General features: G+C 41.4%; 1 protein-coding gene across 6 annotated transcripts; it reads right to left on the reverse strand.

Annotated features, from left to right (window-relative positions):
• Nucleotides 1-1,776: 1,776 nt before the first annotated feature.
• LOC110494148 (GTP-binding protein GEM) lies at nt 1,777-14,128 on the reverse strand. Of its 6 annotated transcripts, none has more exons than XM_021568925.3 (6): nt 13,546-14,128; nt 12,871-13,114; nt 11,529-11,887; nt 9,228-9,310; nt 3,673-3,880; nt 1,777-3,147 (listed from the first exon to the last, which is right to left on the reverse strand). In XM_021568925.3, the coding sequence occupies exons 3-6, from the start codon at nt 11,860-11,862 to the stop codon at nt 2,870-2,872; spliced, it is 903 nt and encodes a 300-aa protein (XP_021424600.1). In that variant the 5' UTR covers nt 11,863-11,887; nt 12,871-13,114; nt 13,546-14,128; the 3' UTR covers nt 1,777-2,869. The 6 variants fall into 6 exon arrangements, with proteins under 6 accessions (XP_021424600.1, XP_021424599.1, XP_021424601.1 ...); XM_021568924.3 differs by having other exon boundaries at nt 11,529-11,862; nt 13,546-13,948; XM_021568926.3 differs by lacking the exon at nt 12,871-13,114 and having other exon boundaries at nt 13,546-14,039.
• Nucleotides 14,129-15,064: the final 936 nt, after the last annotated feature.

A 15,064-nucleotide genomic window follows, 5' to 3' on the forward strand; every position in this document is an offset into this window, starting at 1 on the left:
CCCAGGTTGTGTCACAGCCAGTCATGACTGGGAGACCCATGAGGCGGTGCACAATTGGCCCAGCATCATCCGGGTTAGGGGAGGGTTTGGCCGGCCAGGACTTCCTTGTCCCATCGCGATCTAGCGACTCCTTGTGGCGGGCCGGGCGCCTGCAAGCTGACTTCGGGTGCTTGTAAACTGACTTCGGTCAGCAGCTGGACGGTGTTTCCTCTGACACATTGGTGCGGCTGGCTTATGGGTTAAGCGAACAGTGTGTCAAGAAGCAGTGTGGATTGGCAGGGTCTTGTTTCGGAGGACGCATGGCTCTCGACCTTCGCCTCTCCCGAGTCCGTAGGGGAGTTTCCGCGATGGGACAAGACTCTAACTGCCAATTGGATATCACGAAAAAGGGGTAAAAGTACAAAAAAGTTATATATTGTACGAATGACAAGAGAAAACTGTTATTTCTATTACATCCTGTTTTTGAGTTTTATTTTGTTCAGGAATGTTTCATCAATGCCACAAAATGTCAGTGCAATAACCTGTGTTAATGAACACTGAGTGAATAGTCTCCTATTGTGAATGTCACTTGAGGACCTCTCAGCACACTGAAGTTTCAATGATACCGTCTGCATGGTTGGCTAACATTGGGCTCTGGTTGGTTGTGAAAGTGTCACTTAGGGGCTACGTCCCAAATGGCACCCTTCCTTATAGTTCACTACTTTTGATAAGAGTCCTATGTGGGGGCTCTGGTGAAAAGCAGTGTACAAGGTAGGAAATAGGGTGCCATTTGAGACGCAGGAGAGTATCCACTTATATTGTTACTCTTTTTAAGCCAGCAACTAATCATGGAAATCCACGTAAAATTCCAAGGCCTGATCTAAACTGTGTCAAATGACAGTTTTGGCGATAAAATGCAATATGGTATTATTCATAGAATAATCCAGGGTTGACCAGTTCATATATGTTTTAATGTTTTTCTTGTTATCTCTTGTTTTCCTTTCATTAATTCAATATCTAAATGTCATGTTAGATGTAATTCAAATGTGATTAAAATATGTCCATAATGCAACAAAGTAAGGAACATGTAATATAATAAGACTGGATCATCAAATGAGATCAGTATTTCTTCCATATCAAAATAAATTAAAGAAGTTGCATTGAACAATTCCATATTTATCCCAACAGGTTTGTGTCTGGACATGAATTTCATGCTAACATGAGCTTCTACCCATCTAGGGGTTTAAACCACAACATGGGCATTGTCATTAATCAATGGAAACCTCCTGATCATCTGTACTTTGTCAACGTTACGAGGCAGCCATACAACTCCATATGGAACACAAACAGACGTCCTATGTCCCAAATGGCACCTTATCCCTATATAGTGCAATACTTTTGACCAGAGCCTTATGGGCCTTGGTCAAAAGTAGTGCTCTTTTTAGGGAGGAGGGTGCCATTTGGGAAGTAGACATTGTAAAACTATGTTCTCTAGTCGCCGATTCCTTTAGCAGGTTTATGGAAGGCTCTGGCTTAAAGGTGCCCACCAGAATCAGCACAACTATCACTTGTACTTTTAAAGCCATTGAAAACTCTATGATCACATTGTTCAGAGTGTAATTTCTAGCCTAGTAGCCTGGTCTGGTTTTACTTCAGCCAAATTGTCACTTGACAATGAGGAAAAAAGCAGAAAGGTAGCACAACTATCTCTTCCATTTAATTTCTATATATATCTCTCTGTCTAACAAAAGGTTACAAAAATGTGACAAACATTAAAATCCAGAGCAGACAATGGTATAGTGGTAATATATTTCCTACTCCTTTATTTCCTCATAAAAATCCTTGACATTTATGTACTGTATTTACAAACTTTGTACAAAAGTGATAATACCTCTTTCAAAGCCAACCAGGACACACACACACATTCACATTCACACACACGCACACACACACACACACACATTGAAGACTTAACATTTTTCTTCTTTGGTCTCTTCAGGACCATGTCATCATACATTGGTGTTTTTTGACTGTGGTCAATCAGACCAAGCCTCTTCAAAAGCATCCATTACAGTTGTACTGTTAACACCCCACTGGTCCTTCCAGGGTAGGAGGTGCTTGTAGAGGAAGGTGTGGACGGGATAATCCTTTTGGAAAGTTCACGATGGTGTCGATTCCCAAACAACGTCGGCATTCACATGTAATTTAGCTGTCAACTGATGGGCTCATAGACAGAACAGAAGTCTTAAACAAGAGCTCTCTTGGTTGTTGTAGAAGAATGTCCATTGATTCCTCCCAACACATGACTGTCTCCCATAGTGCAAAACCTTGAAATCAAATCATTAGTGACGTCTGCTTAAAAGTACCTAAGTGGGCATTGCTTTCCTCATGGCAAAAATACATCATACGGTGTGTTCAAAGCACTTTCTTTGGTAGAAAATAAAATGTTTATTTCATACCTCAATAATCTTAGAAAACCTTCTCAAAGGAGACTGTAAAGGACTTTAAATGCCAGATCTATGTCTGGATACACTGGTCTAGGAATCTATTGACTTAGATGTAAGGCAAACAGTTGATAAGGTATCTGTTTAGCAAACTCACTCTCAGCAGATCTGTGATATAGCAACAAAAAAGTCTCAATTGCCTCACATTTTCTCATCTCAATTGCTTTGAATGGCTGAAATAAATAGGAAATAACAACGTCCATCCCCTTTACCACTAGGGGGTTGGAGCATAGCATTAGTCTCTCTAGACAGTACAATACAGCCGTTGGTTGGTTTAAGGATTTGACCCACAAGATGGCCGCCCGAAGAACACAGCGTCAGGGCAAAGAGGAGAGTTGAAGTCTGCGACCACTGTCGGCGTGAAACACTTGGTCACACAGCAACCATTACAGCACGGCCAGGTCGTGGCAGGACTTGGAGCGAACCTTCAGCGCCATCTTCTTGTTGTTCTTGGCCACCAGGCGGTCCAGGAAGCGGCGGGCCTTTTTGGCGAGGCTCTCCTTGCGCTTGTAGACGGAGCGCCGGCGTTCGTTGGTTTCCTTGCTGTCTCGCCGTAGGCGGATCTGCCGGACGATGCCCTCAAAGAGCTCGTGGACGTTGTGGTGGAGCGAAGCGGATGTCTCGATGAACTTGCAGTCGAACACCACGGCGCATGCACGGCCCTCTGGGAGAGAGCAGAGCACAGAGGAAGAAGAGGTCATACGAGAGGTGTTTACATGTGGGAGGGGTACGTTTGATTCTTTATTAGGCAGGGATCAGGTGAAACTCGTAACATAAATACATTTGATTCATCGCACCAGAATTAGCAAAGCTTATTCTCATCTGCAGAACAGGTTAAATATCAAAACATTGACCAAATCATCAAGAATTACGGTGACATTGTAAAATACAGTGTTAGTGTATGAGATGTGTGCTGTAAATTCAACTCATGGAATATTAAGGGAACAACTTATAGTATGTTGTGTGGACTGCAACATTTAATATATGATCATGTTCTGTAGTTGTAACTTTTGCTTGTTTATTTGACTATGAAGGCCACAGAAAGTGCAGTACAGACTATTGTATGCCAAACTGTTTGTCTCTTTTATAAGCAGAGTGCTGCTCATATTGTTAAATGGCTCTCATCAAGTCACTGTTCAGAAGGTGTGGAGAGACGCTTTAATGATTACATTATTAGAATCAACGTTACCTTCTACAGCCACTTCTCTGGAGCGGACCAGGTCACTTTTGTTGCCCACGAGGATGATGGGAATGTTCTCGGCCTGCCGTATGCGCCGCAGCTGGATGCGTAACTCAGAGGCACTCTCGAAGCTGCTGCGGTCCGTGATGGAGTAAACTATGACGTAGGCGTTGCCCACCTGCATACAGTAGTCCTGGACCCATTTCTCATCCTCCTCCTGAGAGACACAGACAAAGAAGTGAGAGAGAAGTTCAACATTCACCAACAACAGCCATATTTGGGTGCTCGTCCAGGATCTGGACTTTGATGGCACCCTTTTTTTCCCAATACTCTATAAGAAGGGCAATTCCAACCAACTCAATGTACCAAGTGCACATGTTGATCAGGAGCTCGCCCGGGGAATTCCTGTTAGTTCTCTTATTTACTGCAGACAAGTCATGTTTGCATGATTTTAGCTTATTCATCATTCATAATTAATTCATTAACATTTGCTTCATTCATGTGTCCGACCAATACTGGGTCATACATGTGACAGACAAATACCACAAAAGGCTTCTTCTCTAAGCTGAGACATCTTTAGTTCTCAAAACAAGGGTCTGGGCGTACTGCCAAATTGCAGATACTGATAGTGAGGATTCGTTCAGTCACTTGCATGAACACAGAAATTGGTTATTAAAAAAGCACAAACATAACATTTTCCATCACAGCTTAGACTGTTGACAACATTTAATCTATATTTCGTCTTCAATGTTTATTGAAAACAAATACATTTGCACAATAAGCACAGCCATATTAGCATTGACATGAAATCAGTCAAAACACCTCAAAACAAGACATGGTATCAACAACAAGATAAGCTGAAACAAGCCACTTATGATGCCCCTGACTCTTGCTAGCAATCTGAAAAATCCAGAATCACAATAACACGCTGACTTCTACCCCATGGAAGTGCGCACACTGTTTTTGTGACGTTGTCAGCTAGCCCATCTATATAACACCATATAAATGGTCCATCCAATAACTATTTTATAATCTAAAGGTTCTTCCTAGACGGGTTCTACAGAGAACTGTTTTATCTTTGGATTCTTTCCAGAACCCTCCATGAACGGTTCCGCCAGCTTTATTAGCCTTAATCTTTATGACAATACATTACATATATCATACGACCTTTCTTTGAGAGCGTAGTCATAGCCTAACACAGTGGTGTTAGGAAACTCCAGTCACATTATGCTGACATGCAGATTGATGTGTAATTCCTATTGGAATCCAGCCAGAGTGAGGATATCCAACAATTGGAACATTTAATCACCTGCAACCTGCATTTAGAATGACTGCCAGGATAGGAGAGATTGATAAATGAGACAACCTAAATCCTCTCATTTGGAATTACTGTCTCAGTAACGGGTGAAATAAATCCAACTACTAACATATTGGATTAGCTTGTGTAGCATAAGAGTAATTAACTAATCAATATACATGCAAAAACAGATATTTATTTTGCATGTATCAACCTGCAATAGTGTATGCTGAGAAATGTGATATTGATGGGCATGGTTTTGAGTATTCCCATATAGATACAGTTTAAAACATCACACCTATCTTTTTAAACTGATCAGATAACTCAAACTCCTGTTGATAAACATTAATGCTCAGGCCCTATTTTTAAAAAGGGAAAAATTACAATATAAAACTTATTCAGATTCAGAGGGTTCTATGCAATGTTGTGCTGCTTTTATTGACTTGGCCAAAGCTTTTGATACGGTAGACCATTCCATTCTTGTTGGTCAAGTAAAGAGTATTGGGGTCTCTGAGGCCTGTTTTGCTAACAACCTCTCTTAAAGAGTCCAATGGTTAGGTCAAAACATCTGCTGTCTCAGCTACTGCCTGTCACCAAGGGAGTACCCCAAGGCTCGATCCTAAGCCCCACGCTCTTCTCAATTTATATAAAAAAAACAGCACAGGCAGTAGGAAGCGCTCTCATCTATTTAAATGCAGATGATACTGTCTTGTACTCAGCTGGCCCATCCCCGGATTTTGTGTTAAACACTCAAGGTAATGTTGTTCGGTAAGAAGAATGCCCTTCCCCTCTGAGGGTTTAGATCTTGAAGTAGTCACCTTATTCAAGTACTTGGGAGTATGGCTAGATGGTAAACTGTCCTTCTCTCAGCACATACAGTGGGGCAAAAAAGTATTTAGTCAGCCACCAATTGTGCAAGTTCTCCCACTTAAAGAGATGAGAGAGGCCTGACAGACAAAATGAGAAAAAAAAATCCAGAAAATCATATTGTAGGATTTTTAATGAATTTATTTGCAAATTATGGTGGAAAATAAGTATTTGGCCACCTACAAACAAGCAAGATTTCTGGCTCTCACAGACCTGTAACTTCTTCTTTAAGAGGCTCCTCTGTCCTCCACTCGTTACCTGTATTAATGGCACCTGTTTGAACTTGTTATCAGTATAAAAGACACCGGTCCAAAACCTCAAACAGTCACACTCCAAACTCCACTATGGCCAAGACCAAAGAGCTGTCAAAGGACACCAGAAACAAAATTGTAGACCTGCACCAGGCTGGGTAGACTAAATCTGCAATAGGTAAGCAGCTTGGTTTGAAGAAATCCACTGTGGGAGCAATTATTAGGAAATGGAAGACATACAAGACCACTGATAATCTCCCTCGATCTGGGGCTCCACGCAAGATCTCACTCCGTGGGGTCAAAATGATCACAAGAACGGTGAGCAAAAATCCCAGAACCACACGGGGGGACCTAGTGAATGACCTGCAGAGAGCTGGGACCAAAGTAACAAAGCCTACCATCAGTAACACACTACGCCGCCAGGGACTCAAATCCTGCAGTGCCAGACGTGTCCCCCTGCTTAAGCCAGTACATGTCCAGGCCCGTCTGAAGTTTGCTAGAGAGCATTTGGATGACCGAGAAGAAGATTGGGAGAATGTCATATGGTCAGATGAAACCAAAATATAACTTTTTGGTAAAAACTCAACTCGTTGTGTTTGGAGGACAAAGAATGCTGAGTTGCATCCAAAGAACACCATACCTACTGTGAAGCATGGGGGTGGAAACATAATGCTTTGGGGCTGTTTTTCTGCAAAGGGACCAGGACGACTGACCTGTGTAAAGGAAAGAATGAATGGGGCCATGTATCGTGAGATTTTGAGTGAAAACCTCCTTCCATCAGCAAGGGCATTGAAGATAAAACGTGGCTGGGTCTTTCAGCATGACAATGATCCCAAATACACTGCCCGGGCAATGGCTTCGTAAGAAGCATTTCAAGGTCCTGGAGTGGCCTAGCCAGTCTCCAGATCTCAACCCCATAGAAAATCTTTGGAGGGAGTTGAAAGTCCGTGTTGCCCAGCAACAGCCCCAAAACATCACTGCTCTAGAGGAGATCTGGATGGAGGAATGGGCCAAAATTCCAGCAACAGTGTGTGAAAACCTTGTGAAGACTTACAGAAAATGTTTGACCTCTGTCATTGCCAACAAAGGGTATATAACAAAGTATTGAGATACACTTTTGTTATTGACCAAATACTTATTTTCCACCATAATTTGCAAATAAATTCATAAAAAATCCTACAATGTGATTTTCTGGATTTTTTTTCTCATTTTGTCTGTCATAGTTGAAGTGTACCTATGATGAAAATTACAGGCCTCTCTCATAATTTTAAGTGGGAGAACTTGCACAATTGGTGGCTGACTAAATACTTTTTTGCCCCACTGTATCCAAGCTGCAGGCTAAGGTTAAATCTAGACTTGGTTTCCTCTCGTAATCGCTCCTCTTTCACCAGACTAACCCTGATTTAAGGTGACCATCCTACCTATGCTAGATTACGGCGATGAAATGTATAAATCGGCATGTAAAGGTGCTCTGGAGCGGCTAGATGTTCTTTACCATTCCGCCATCAGATTTGCCACCAATGCTCCTTATAGGACACATCACTGCACGCTATACTCTGTAAACCGGCCATCTCTGTATACCTGAGGCAAGACCCACTTGTTGATGCTTTTTTTTATAAAACCCTCTTAGGCCTCACTTTCCCCTATCTGAGATACCTACTGCAACCCTCATCCTTCACATACAACACCCGTTCTGCCAGTGACATTCTGTTCAAGGCCCCCTAATACACATCCCTGGGTCGCTCCTCTTTTCAATTCACCGCAGCTTGTGACTGGAACGAGCTACAAAAAACACTAACTTAACAGTTTTATCTCCATTTCTACATTCAAAGACTCAATCATGGACACTCTTACTGACACTTGTGGCTGCTTCACGAGATGTATTGTTTTTTCTACCTTTTTGCCCTTCGTGCTGTTGTTTGTGCCTAACAATGTTTGTACCATGTTTGTGCTGCTACAGTACTATGCTGTGCTGCTGCCATGTTGCTACTGTGTTTTTGTCATGTTGTCTTGCTAACATGCTGTGTTGTCATGTGTTGCTGCCAATGTGTTGTCGTCTCAGGTCTCTATGTAGTGTTGTGGTGTCTCCCTTGTCGTGATGCGTATTTTGTCTTGTATTTTTTTATCTCCCGTCCCAACAGAAGGCCTTTTGCTCTTGGTAGGCCGTCATTGTAAATAAGAATATGTTCTTAATTGACTTGCCTAGTTGTACAAAGGTTATAAATAAAATAAATACATGTAAAACCCTTCTTGCCTTCCAAAGAATCTGTTTTAACATCCGAAGAACCCGTTCTTCCAAAAGCGGTTCATTGGATTAAAAAGTTTGCCTTAGAAAAAAGGGTTCCAAAAGGGTTCTTTGTAATGTAGCATGTGTTTTCTGTTGTTATAATTGAATCATTGAAGCCACCTTTGATGTCAAAAATGCACTCATGAATTCAAAAGATAATTGAGATAAGTGATGGTCAACATTAAGTTTTAACGTCGTTATTCGAAAAAGCACTAAGCTAAGTTGACTTATATGCATTTGTGAATACAGAACTCTGGTCTCCAGGGATGGTTATTGGTCAAACATCTGACGTTCTGCTTGTAGTGACACTTGGTGCCCTTTAACACATTGAAACCACTGTCTTTATAGACATCCTTATCTCCCTATATCTCCTCTAACCCGGTACAGACAAGTCAACATGTGGCTTGGCCTGCACGCTTCACTCCCCAGCTGTAATCAATACTGGAGTAATTAAGCCCCACAGCCATCAGTGTCCCATACAGACACTCGCCTAATGCCACTGGAGCCACCACTCACTGTCTCCAGCACAGCCAGGATTCGCCCCACTTCAGCTCGACTCAATGGAGTTTAGCTATAGGCACACAGTGTGAGCACATATATTTTTATACAAAACCGAGGGAGGGGCAGGGCTGTCCCTTGGTATCATAGTTGTTTAGAATGGAGCCTTATGGTTCGGCTGGCACAAGCAGATTTGTGTCTTTGCTCTACCTGTGTTCTTAAGTAACACTGAGTAAGATTAAGTTATATAAATTAGAAAGCTTAAAGCTTTCAGTCTGTTTTTTTGATGTGAGACTATATCATATTCTCTACTGTGCAATGCATTTTTGTGACAAAGATGTTGATGGTTGGTGTTGTGTCATACCTGTTTCTCGTTCTCCCAGGTGTCCATGACGATGAGGGTGGTCTCCTCTCCATCTACAATCATGGTTTTCTCATAGGTGTCCCCTAAACAAACAAAACAACCAGGAAAGAGAATAGAAAATATATTATTTCCTACTGTACCTCAATAACGTTAAGGGAGTCTAGACATAAGGGAGTCTAGACATTGCAACCTAGGGTAAAAATATAAATACAACTTGTTTTATTCTTGTAGATAAATTATACTTCTTTCTTTATGTCAACTCCTTCAAACATATCTACAATTGGTTGCAGCCAGCAGGTGTGATGGAATTTGGTTCTCTTTCTCTCTAAATATAGGCTTGTTCTTTGTGAATGGAGACCTGATGGAGACTCAAGGGTCAAAACCTTGTAGACTGCTGTCAATAAACCACATGAGAGCATAGATTTCAGTGTGCAGAATCTCTTTTTTCCTCATGCTGAATCATTTATGCCATGTCCATTTTAAGGTTATGACTTTAGAAACTAAAATATGGAGGTGTTTTACGAATTTGGTTATATATAAATATTTGACATACAATAACTCTACACTTGTGTTTATCCCTACTACTGCTAAAATGTGCAATATAGCTATTACACTTCACTACCATATCATCATGACCATGGAATATAAGCCGCGGAAAACACCACTGAGCCATGTCTAGTTTAGTCTGATTAGATCATCCTGGCAAGACTAAAACACACTTTGGCCAAAAGTGAAAAGAACTTGTTACATTTTCCCGTCAACCATAGCCTTATTGTAAAAGCTGCTGCACAAGACAAGGACAAATGGCCCGTCAAAGCCTTGAGAAGTTGAGGTCTTTGAGTTGAAGTGACAAATCTAGGTTTTTGATTTGATTTATTAGGATCCCCATTAGCCGACGCCAATGGTGACAGCTAGTCTTACTTGGGTCCGACACATAAAGAAAAATAAATGACAGACAAAAGACTACCATTTACATACGTTTAAATATGTATGTAGTGCGTGTGTTCGCGTCTATCAGTTACACATACATGTCAGTTCATACACACAAAAAGTCACATGTGGAGAGGTGTTGTGCCGTGAGGTGTTGCTTTATTTTTGTTGAAACCAGGTGAGCTGTTCACTTGAGCTATATGAGATGGAATGGAGTTCCATGCAATCATGGCTCTGTATAATACTGTACGTTTCCTTGAATTTGTTCTGGACCTTGGTATTGTGAAGGTCAGAACCTGTAAACAAGCAAACAAGTAATATGCCTACAATGGAATGAATGTAATTGTAATATCCTCGTACACTTGCCATTCACCACACCAGCTCTAAACCAACCAAGGGGTCCGCTATGAAGAACAGTTAAATTGCTGTCAGTGTGACAAGCAAAGTGACCCAAAACTAAAAACAACATGACCAAGTCAGTGACAGGCTGAAAACAGGACAGCTATACACTTTCTCCTGATGATGTCAGAGGGAGGTCTCATGAGGAGAGACTTTACCACTCTGGAGAGATAGGAGCTGCCACACACACACAGCAACCTATTTCCCTGTATATTGCAGAAACTTTTGACCAGGGGCAATACAGCAACATTCAGCTGGGCTGTCTCACAAATATAACTTTATTCCCTGTATAGTGCACTACTTTTGACCAGAGCTACCCCACTAAGGGGAATAGGGTACTACTTGGGACACATCTTTAGCCAGTCACTCCCATCAGCCGACCCGACACGCACAAGTCATGGCAGCATGAACCTCTCACAAACAAATAAAGCAAACCGTGTCTAGGCTACCGTATCAGGCATGACCTAAACGTTTTCATGATTTATTTTGTAAATATTATGACTTTTATCCTGTCCTAGTAAACACTTTCAGAGAAATTGGTGTTTCAAAAAGGACAAACTGCACAAATCACATCACTCAGCAGCACAGCTGGATGCCAAAATGCATGGGTCAATATAAGCTGCCAATCAATGCTTTGAGGTCACTCAGTACTACACATGACAGAGACAAGAGTTCAATCAATGTAGTTGTGACAGGTTAGCCAAGGTTGTTAGGGCCAGGGCAATGTCAGAGACCATTACTTTTACAGTCATTGTTGAAGAGATGCATAAAATGAATTAACTCATTGAATAACTCATTAGTGCTTAGTGTCCATAGATTTTAATTAGCAGATGAGGATGGATGATACTAATAGTTTTTTTAGGTCACTGATAAGACATTGACAAACAACTACTAAATAGTTGTGTTAATAGGCTACACACCATAAATAGCCTCATAATAATCATATTAATTGTGCTTGGTAGAAAAACCCACCTCCCGTATGGTCGTGAGCATCCTTTTCCTGAATGCCAGCAAAGATATTGGCAAGACTCGACTTTCCAACACCGTGGTCTCCTAGCAAAACAACGTGGTACAAACAATCTGCTCCTGAGCCATCCGAGTCATTATCCGAGTCATCAGATGACCAGTTGGCGCGGCAGTGGAGAGACTTGTCTCCGGGATGGTATGAGGCGGACTGGCCAAGCGGAGGGTGATGGGGGTCGGCTGGCGGGTCTCTACCTCTCGTCCCCGGCTGATGAGAGGCAGGGATAGGAGTACTTGCCCTTCTCCGCAAAGTCTCCTTGCCCTCTCTCTGTGTGTGTGTCATCTTAGCGAAAAGGCAAAGAACATCCCTTAAAAATAAGAATATGTAAAATAATCATAAGATAAAGTCCTAATTCACTAGGACATAAGAGTTAAGCTCAAGGTTATTATAGTTCTGTGTTTTTATATTCCTTTTTATTCCTATTAGTTTTGCGATTTATTTGAAATTCAGTTTCGTTTCAGTTTTCAGACCTGATTAGCTAGTTTTATTTAGTTTAAGTTGTATAAAAATATTTGTATTTTATTTTATTTAGGTTCAGTTCTAATGTTAGGGCAAGAAAGTATGTGTGTGCCAGGCTAGGAGTCATTACTGTTGTATAGTCTGCAACTGAGGGGCAGTAAAGTGATGGGTCAGGTCATAGGTTAGGTTAGGTTTACGTTATACAGTCAATCTCAATGTGACTTGGATTTGAAAGGAATAGCGCTGAGACTGATGCAACGAAATATGGTGGAAGGAGTATCTCTCTCGCCCATGTTCACACCAATCCAATGTTTAACTTAATTAAGTAGTACATGTAATCAAGTTATCTGCTTTCCACTGTTAGCTGGTGATAGTGATGCACAAGCTAGGTATTTTTGAAACCATCTCTTAGCCACATTTACCACCGGATTTAGTAGGCTTGAAAACCCCGTCAAAAGCTTGAAAACACTATTGTAATCCCCATTACATTTTTACCCAAAGTTTAGAAAAAAACATAATTCATGATGGTTTTATTTCATTTTAGTTCGTTTTGGAGATACATCGTTTGTTTAGTTGTAGTTTTTCAAACGGTTGTTGATTTTTTTAAATTTCAGGTTACCAAATAGTTTTTTTCATTATTAGTTTTCGTCTCTGTTTTCGTTTACTATAATAAAATTGGTTAGGCTAAATAATATAACAAACCCCTATAATAAACAGTTTATAAACAGACACTGCTCCCGGATTAAAGATAAATTGTAAAACAAACAAAAATATCACGGCCTATGGAGTGTAAATAGCACTGAAACATAATATTGTCTGGAATTTACTCACAACTGTAGCCATGAATCTTCTAATTTTGTCCAGTATTCTCCATTGCAGAGCAAAGCACAGACTTCACCATATAGTAAAGTTTTCTCGGTTCGGGGAGCTGTGTCCGAGCTGTCATTCTGTTCTTGTACCAAGGAAAGCTTCCAATGTATCAATCAGTTTTGTTACAGTGTCCCATCAGCTATTCTATACAAGTGTAACACTATACCCCTGGAGTCATGGCAACATCCTGCAAAGTTCCACAACCCTGTAAAAATGTAAGAGTGGAATCAGGGGTTGCTCGCTCGCCTCTCTTTTTCAATCTCTTCTCTGTATCACACAAGAAGGCATGCACACGCACGCACGCACACACACACACAAAGGCAGACACAATGTTTCAAATCACCTCCTGTAATAACATGCACTGAGACGTAGTCATGGTGTAGGCTAATTTAAATAGGCTATTTTAAAAACTCGAACACCGCTAACTTTGTTGGTCAACAACTAAATCATGTAATGGGGAGGACAATCATTTCAATATGCAATGTTTTGCTTTTATAAATCCATAGCACTTCTTCTAGGAACGCTATTGCACTTCCTGTCCAAAAAGTTGTTGGCTAAATGGTGGGTGCTAATTTCCAAAGGTCATATGGCGTATTTTAATTAGGCTACTTCAGTTTTCTACCTATGGATACTCACCCGTGCTGTAAATTCCGTTTAACGCATGTAGGCAATGCGCGTTCTGGGTGTTTTCAGCGGAGCGTGTCCTTTGAAGATGCGCGCGTGCTTCGAATCAGCCCTCATTCAATTCTCTCATTGCTGCTGCAACTTTTCCCTGTGTGAATCTACTTTAATCTCATCGAAGAACCCACCCCGACTACATGACGTAAAAGTAAGTCACTTCCTGTTCTAGACTGTTAGTTTTCTCTCTATTTTACCACAATAATGTTTACCTCCACGGTGCAGATATCTACTAGGGCAGGGTTTCCCAAACTCGGTCCTGGTGCCCCCCCACCTGGGTGCACGTTTTGGTTTTTCCCTTAGCACTACACAGCTGATTCAAATCATCAAAGCTTGCTGATGAGTTGGTTACATTGCCCAAGCAGGACAGCCACTGCTTTATATACATTTCTATAGAAAATATGGGGACAGGATGTGTCTTGTCCTAAAATCCATGTCTGTTTAGATTAGTCAAATCAAGCCCCAGTGTTGAACTCTTTATAAAGTACAAAAATATCTTCAAAGGGAGCCAAGTCTCCATTAAAAGCACTTTTACAAGTATGCTGCATAGTTTCAGTTTGAGACAATCAGTACACACACACACACACACATCTGTAAATCAGTTCTGTCCTAACACTGTGAGAGGGCAGAGTTCACACCCCTAGCCGCAGACCAGCACTCTCTACCAGGAAATTGTATTCTCTGAGGCTCTGCTGAATCTTTTCCAACTGAAACAACATAAGTAATCAGACCAGTCGGCCGTACGATGGCCAGATGAAGGCCCTACACTGTTTATAAAGCCAGCTTCTTTCCCACACTTAAGTAAATCACAGTCAGAGACTTCCCAAAACTACGGTTACAGGGTCTGAGGAGATTTGTGAAAAGAGGGTGGGTTGGAAGTGGTTACTCTCACTGCGGCACTTACTGTGAAAAGAAAAAGCAAACTATAAACATTCTAAATATTGAAAATTATTTTCTGTTTTCTGTGGCACACTGAAGAATGTGATAATGGGCAATAAATGAGATTCAACTGGCAGTTATAGACCATAAATTATAGCTGAATGAACCCACATCAAATGCTCATACACTACATGACCGAAAGTATGTGGGCACCTGCTCATCGAACATCTAATTCCAAAATCATGGATATTAATATGGAATTGGTCTCCCCTTTGCTGCTATAATAGCCTCCACTCTTCTAGGAAGGCTTTCCACTAGATGTTGGAACATTGCTGCAGGGACTTGCTTCCATTCAGCCACAAGTATTGGTGAGGCCGGGCACTGCTGTTCGGCAATTAGGCCTGACTCGCAGTCGGCGTTCCAATTCATCCCAAAGGTGTTTGATTGGGTTGAGGTCAGGGCTCTGTGCAGGCCAGTCAAGTTCTTCCACACTGATCTCAACAAACCATTTCTATATGGACTTCACTTCGTGCACAGGGGCATTGTCATGCTGAAACAGGAAAGGGCCTTCCCCAAACTGTTGCCACAAATTTGGAAG

This window comes from Oncorhynchus mykiss, chromosome 17, assembly GCF_057628025.1.
Source record: "Oncorhynchus mykiss isolate SJ-2025 chromosome 17, ASM5762802v1, whole genome shotgun sequence".
Classification (NCBI taxonomy): Eukaryota; Metazoa; Chordata; class Actinopteri; order Salmoniformes; family Salmonidae; genus Oncorhynchus; species Oncorhynchus mykiss.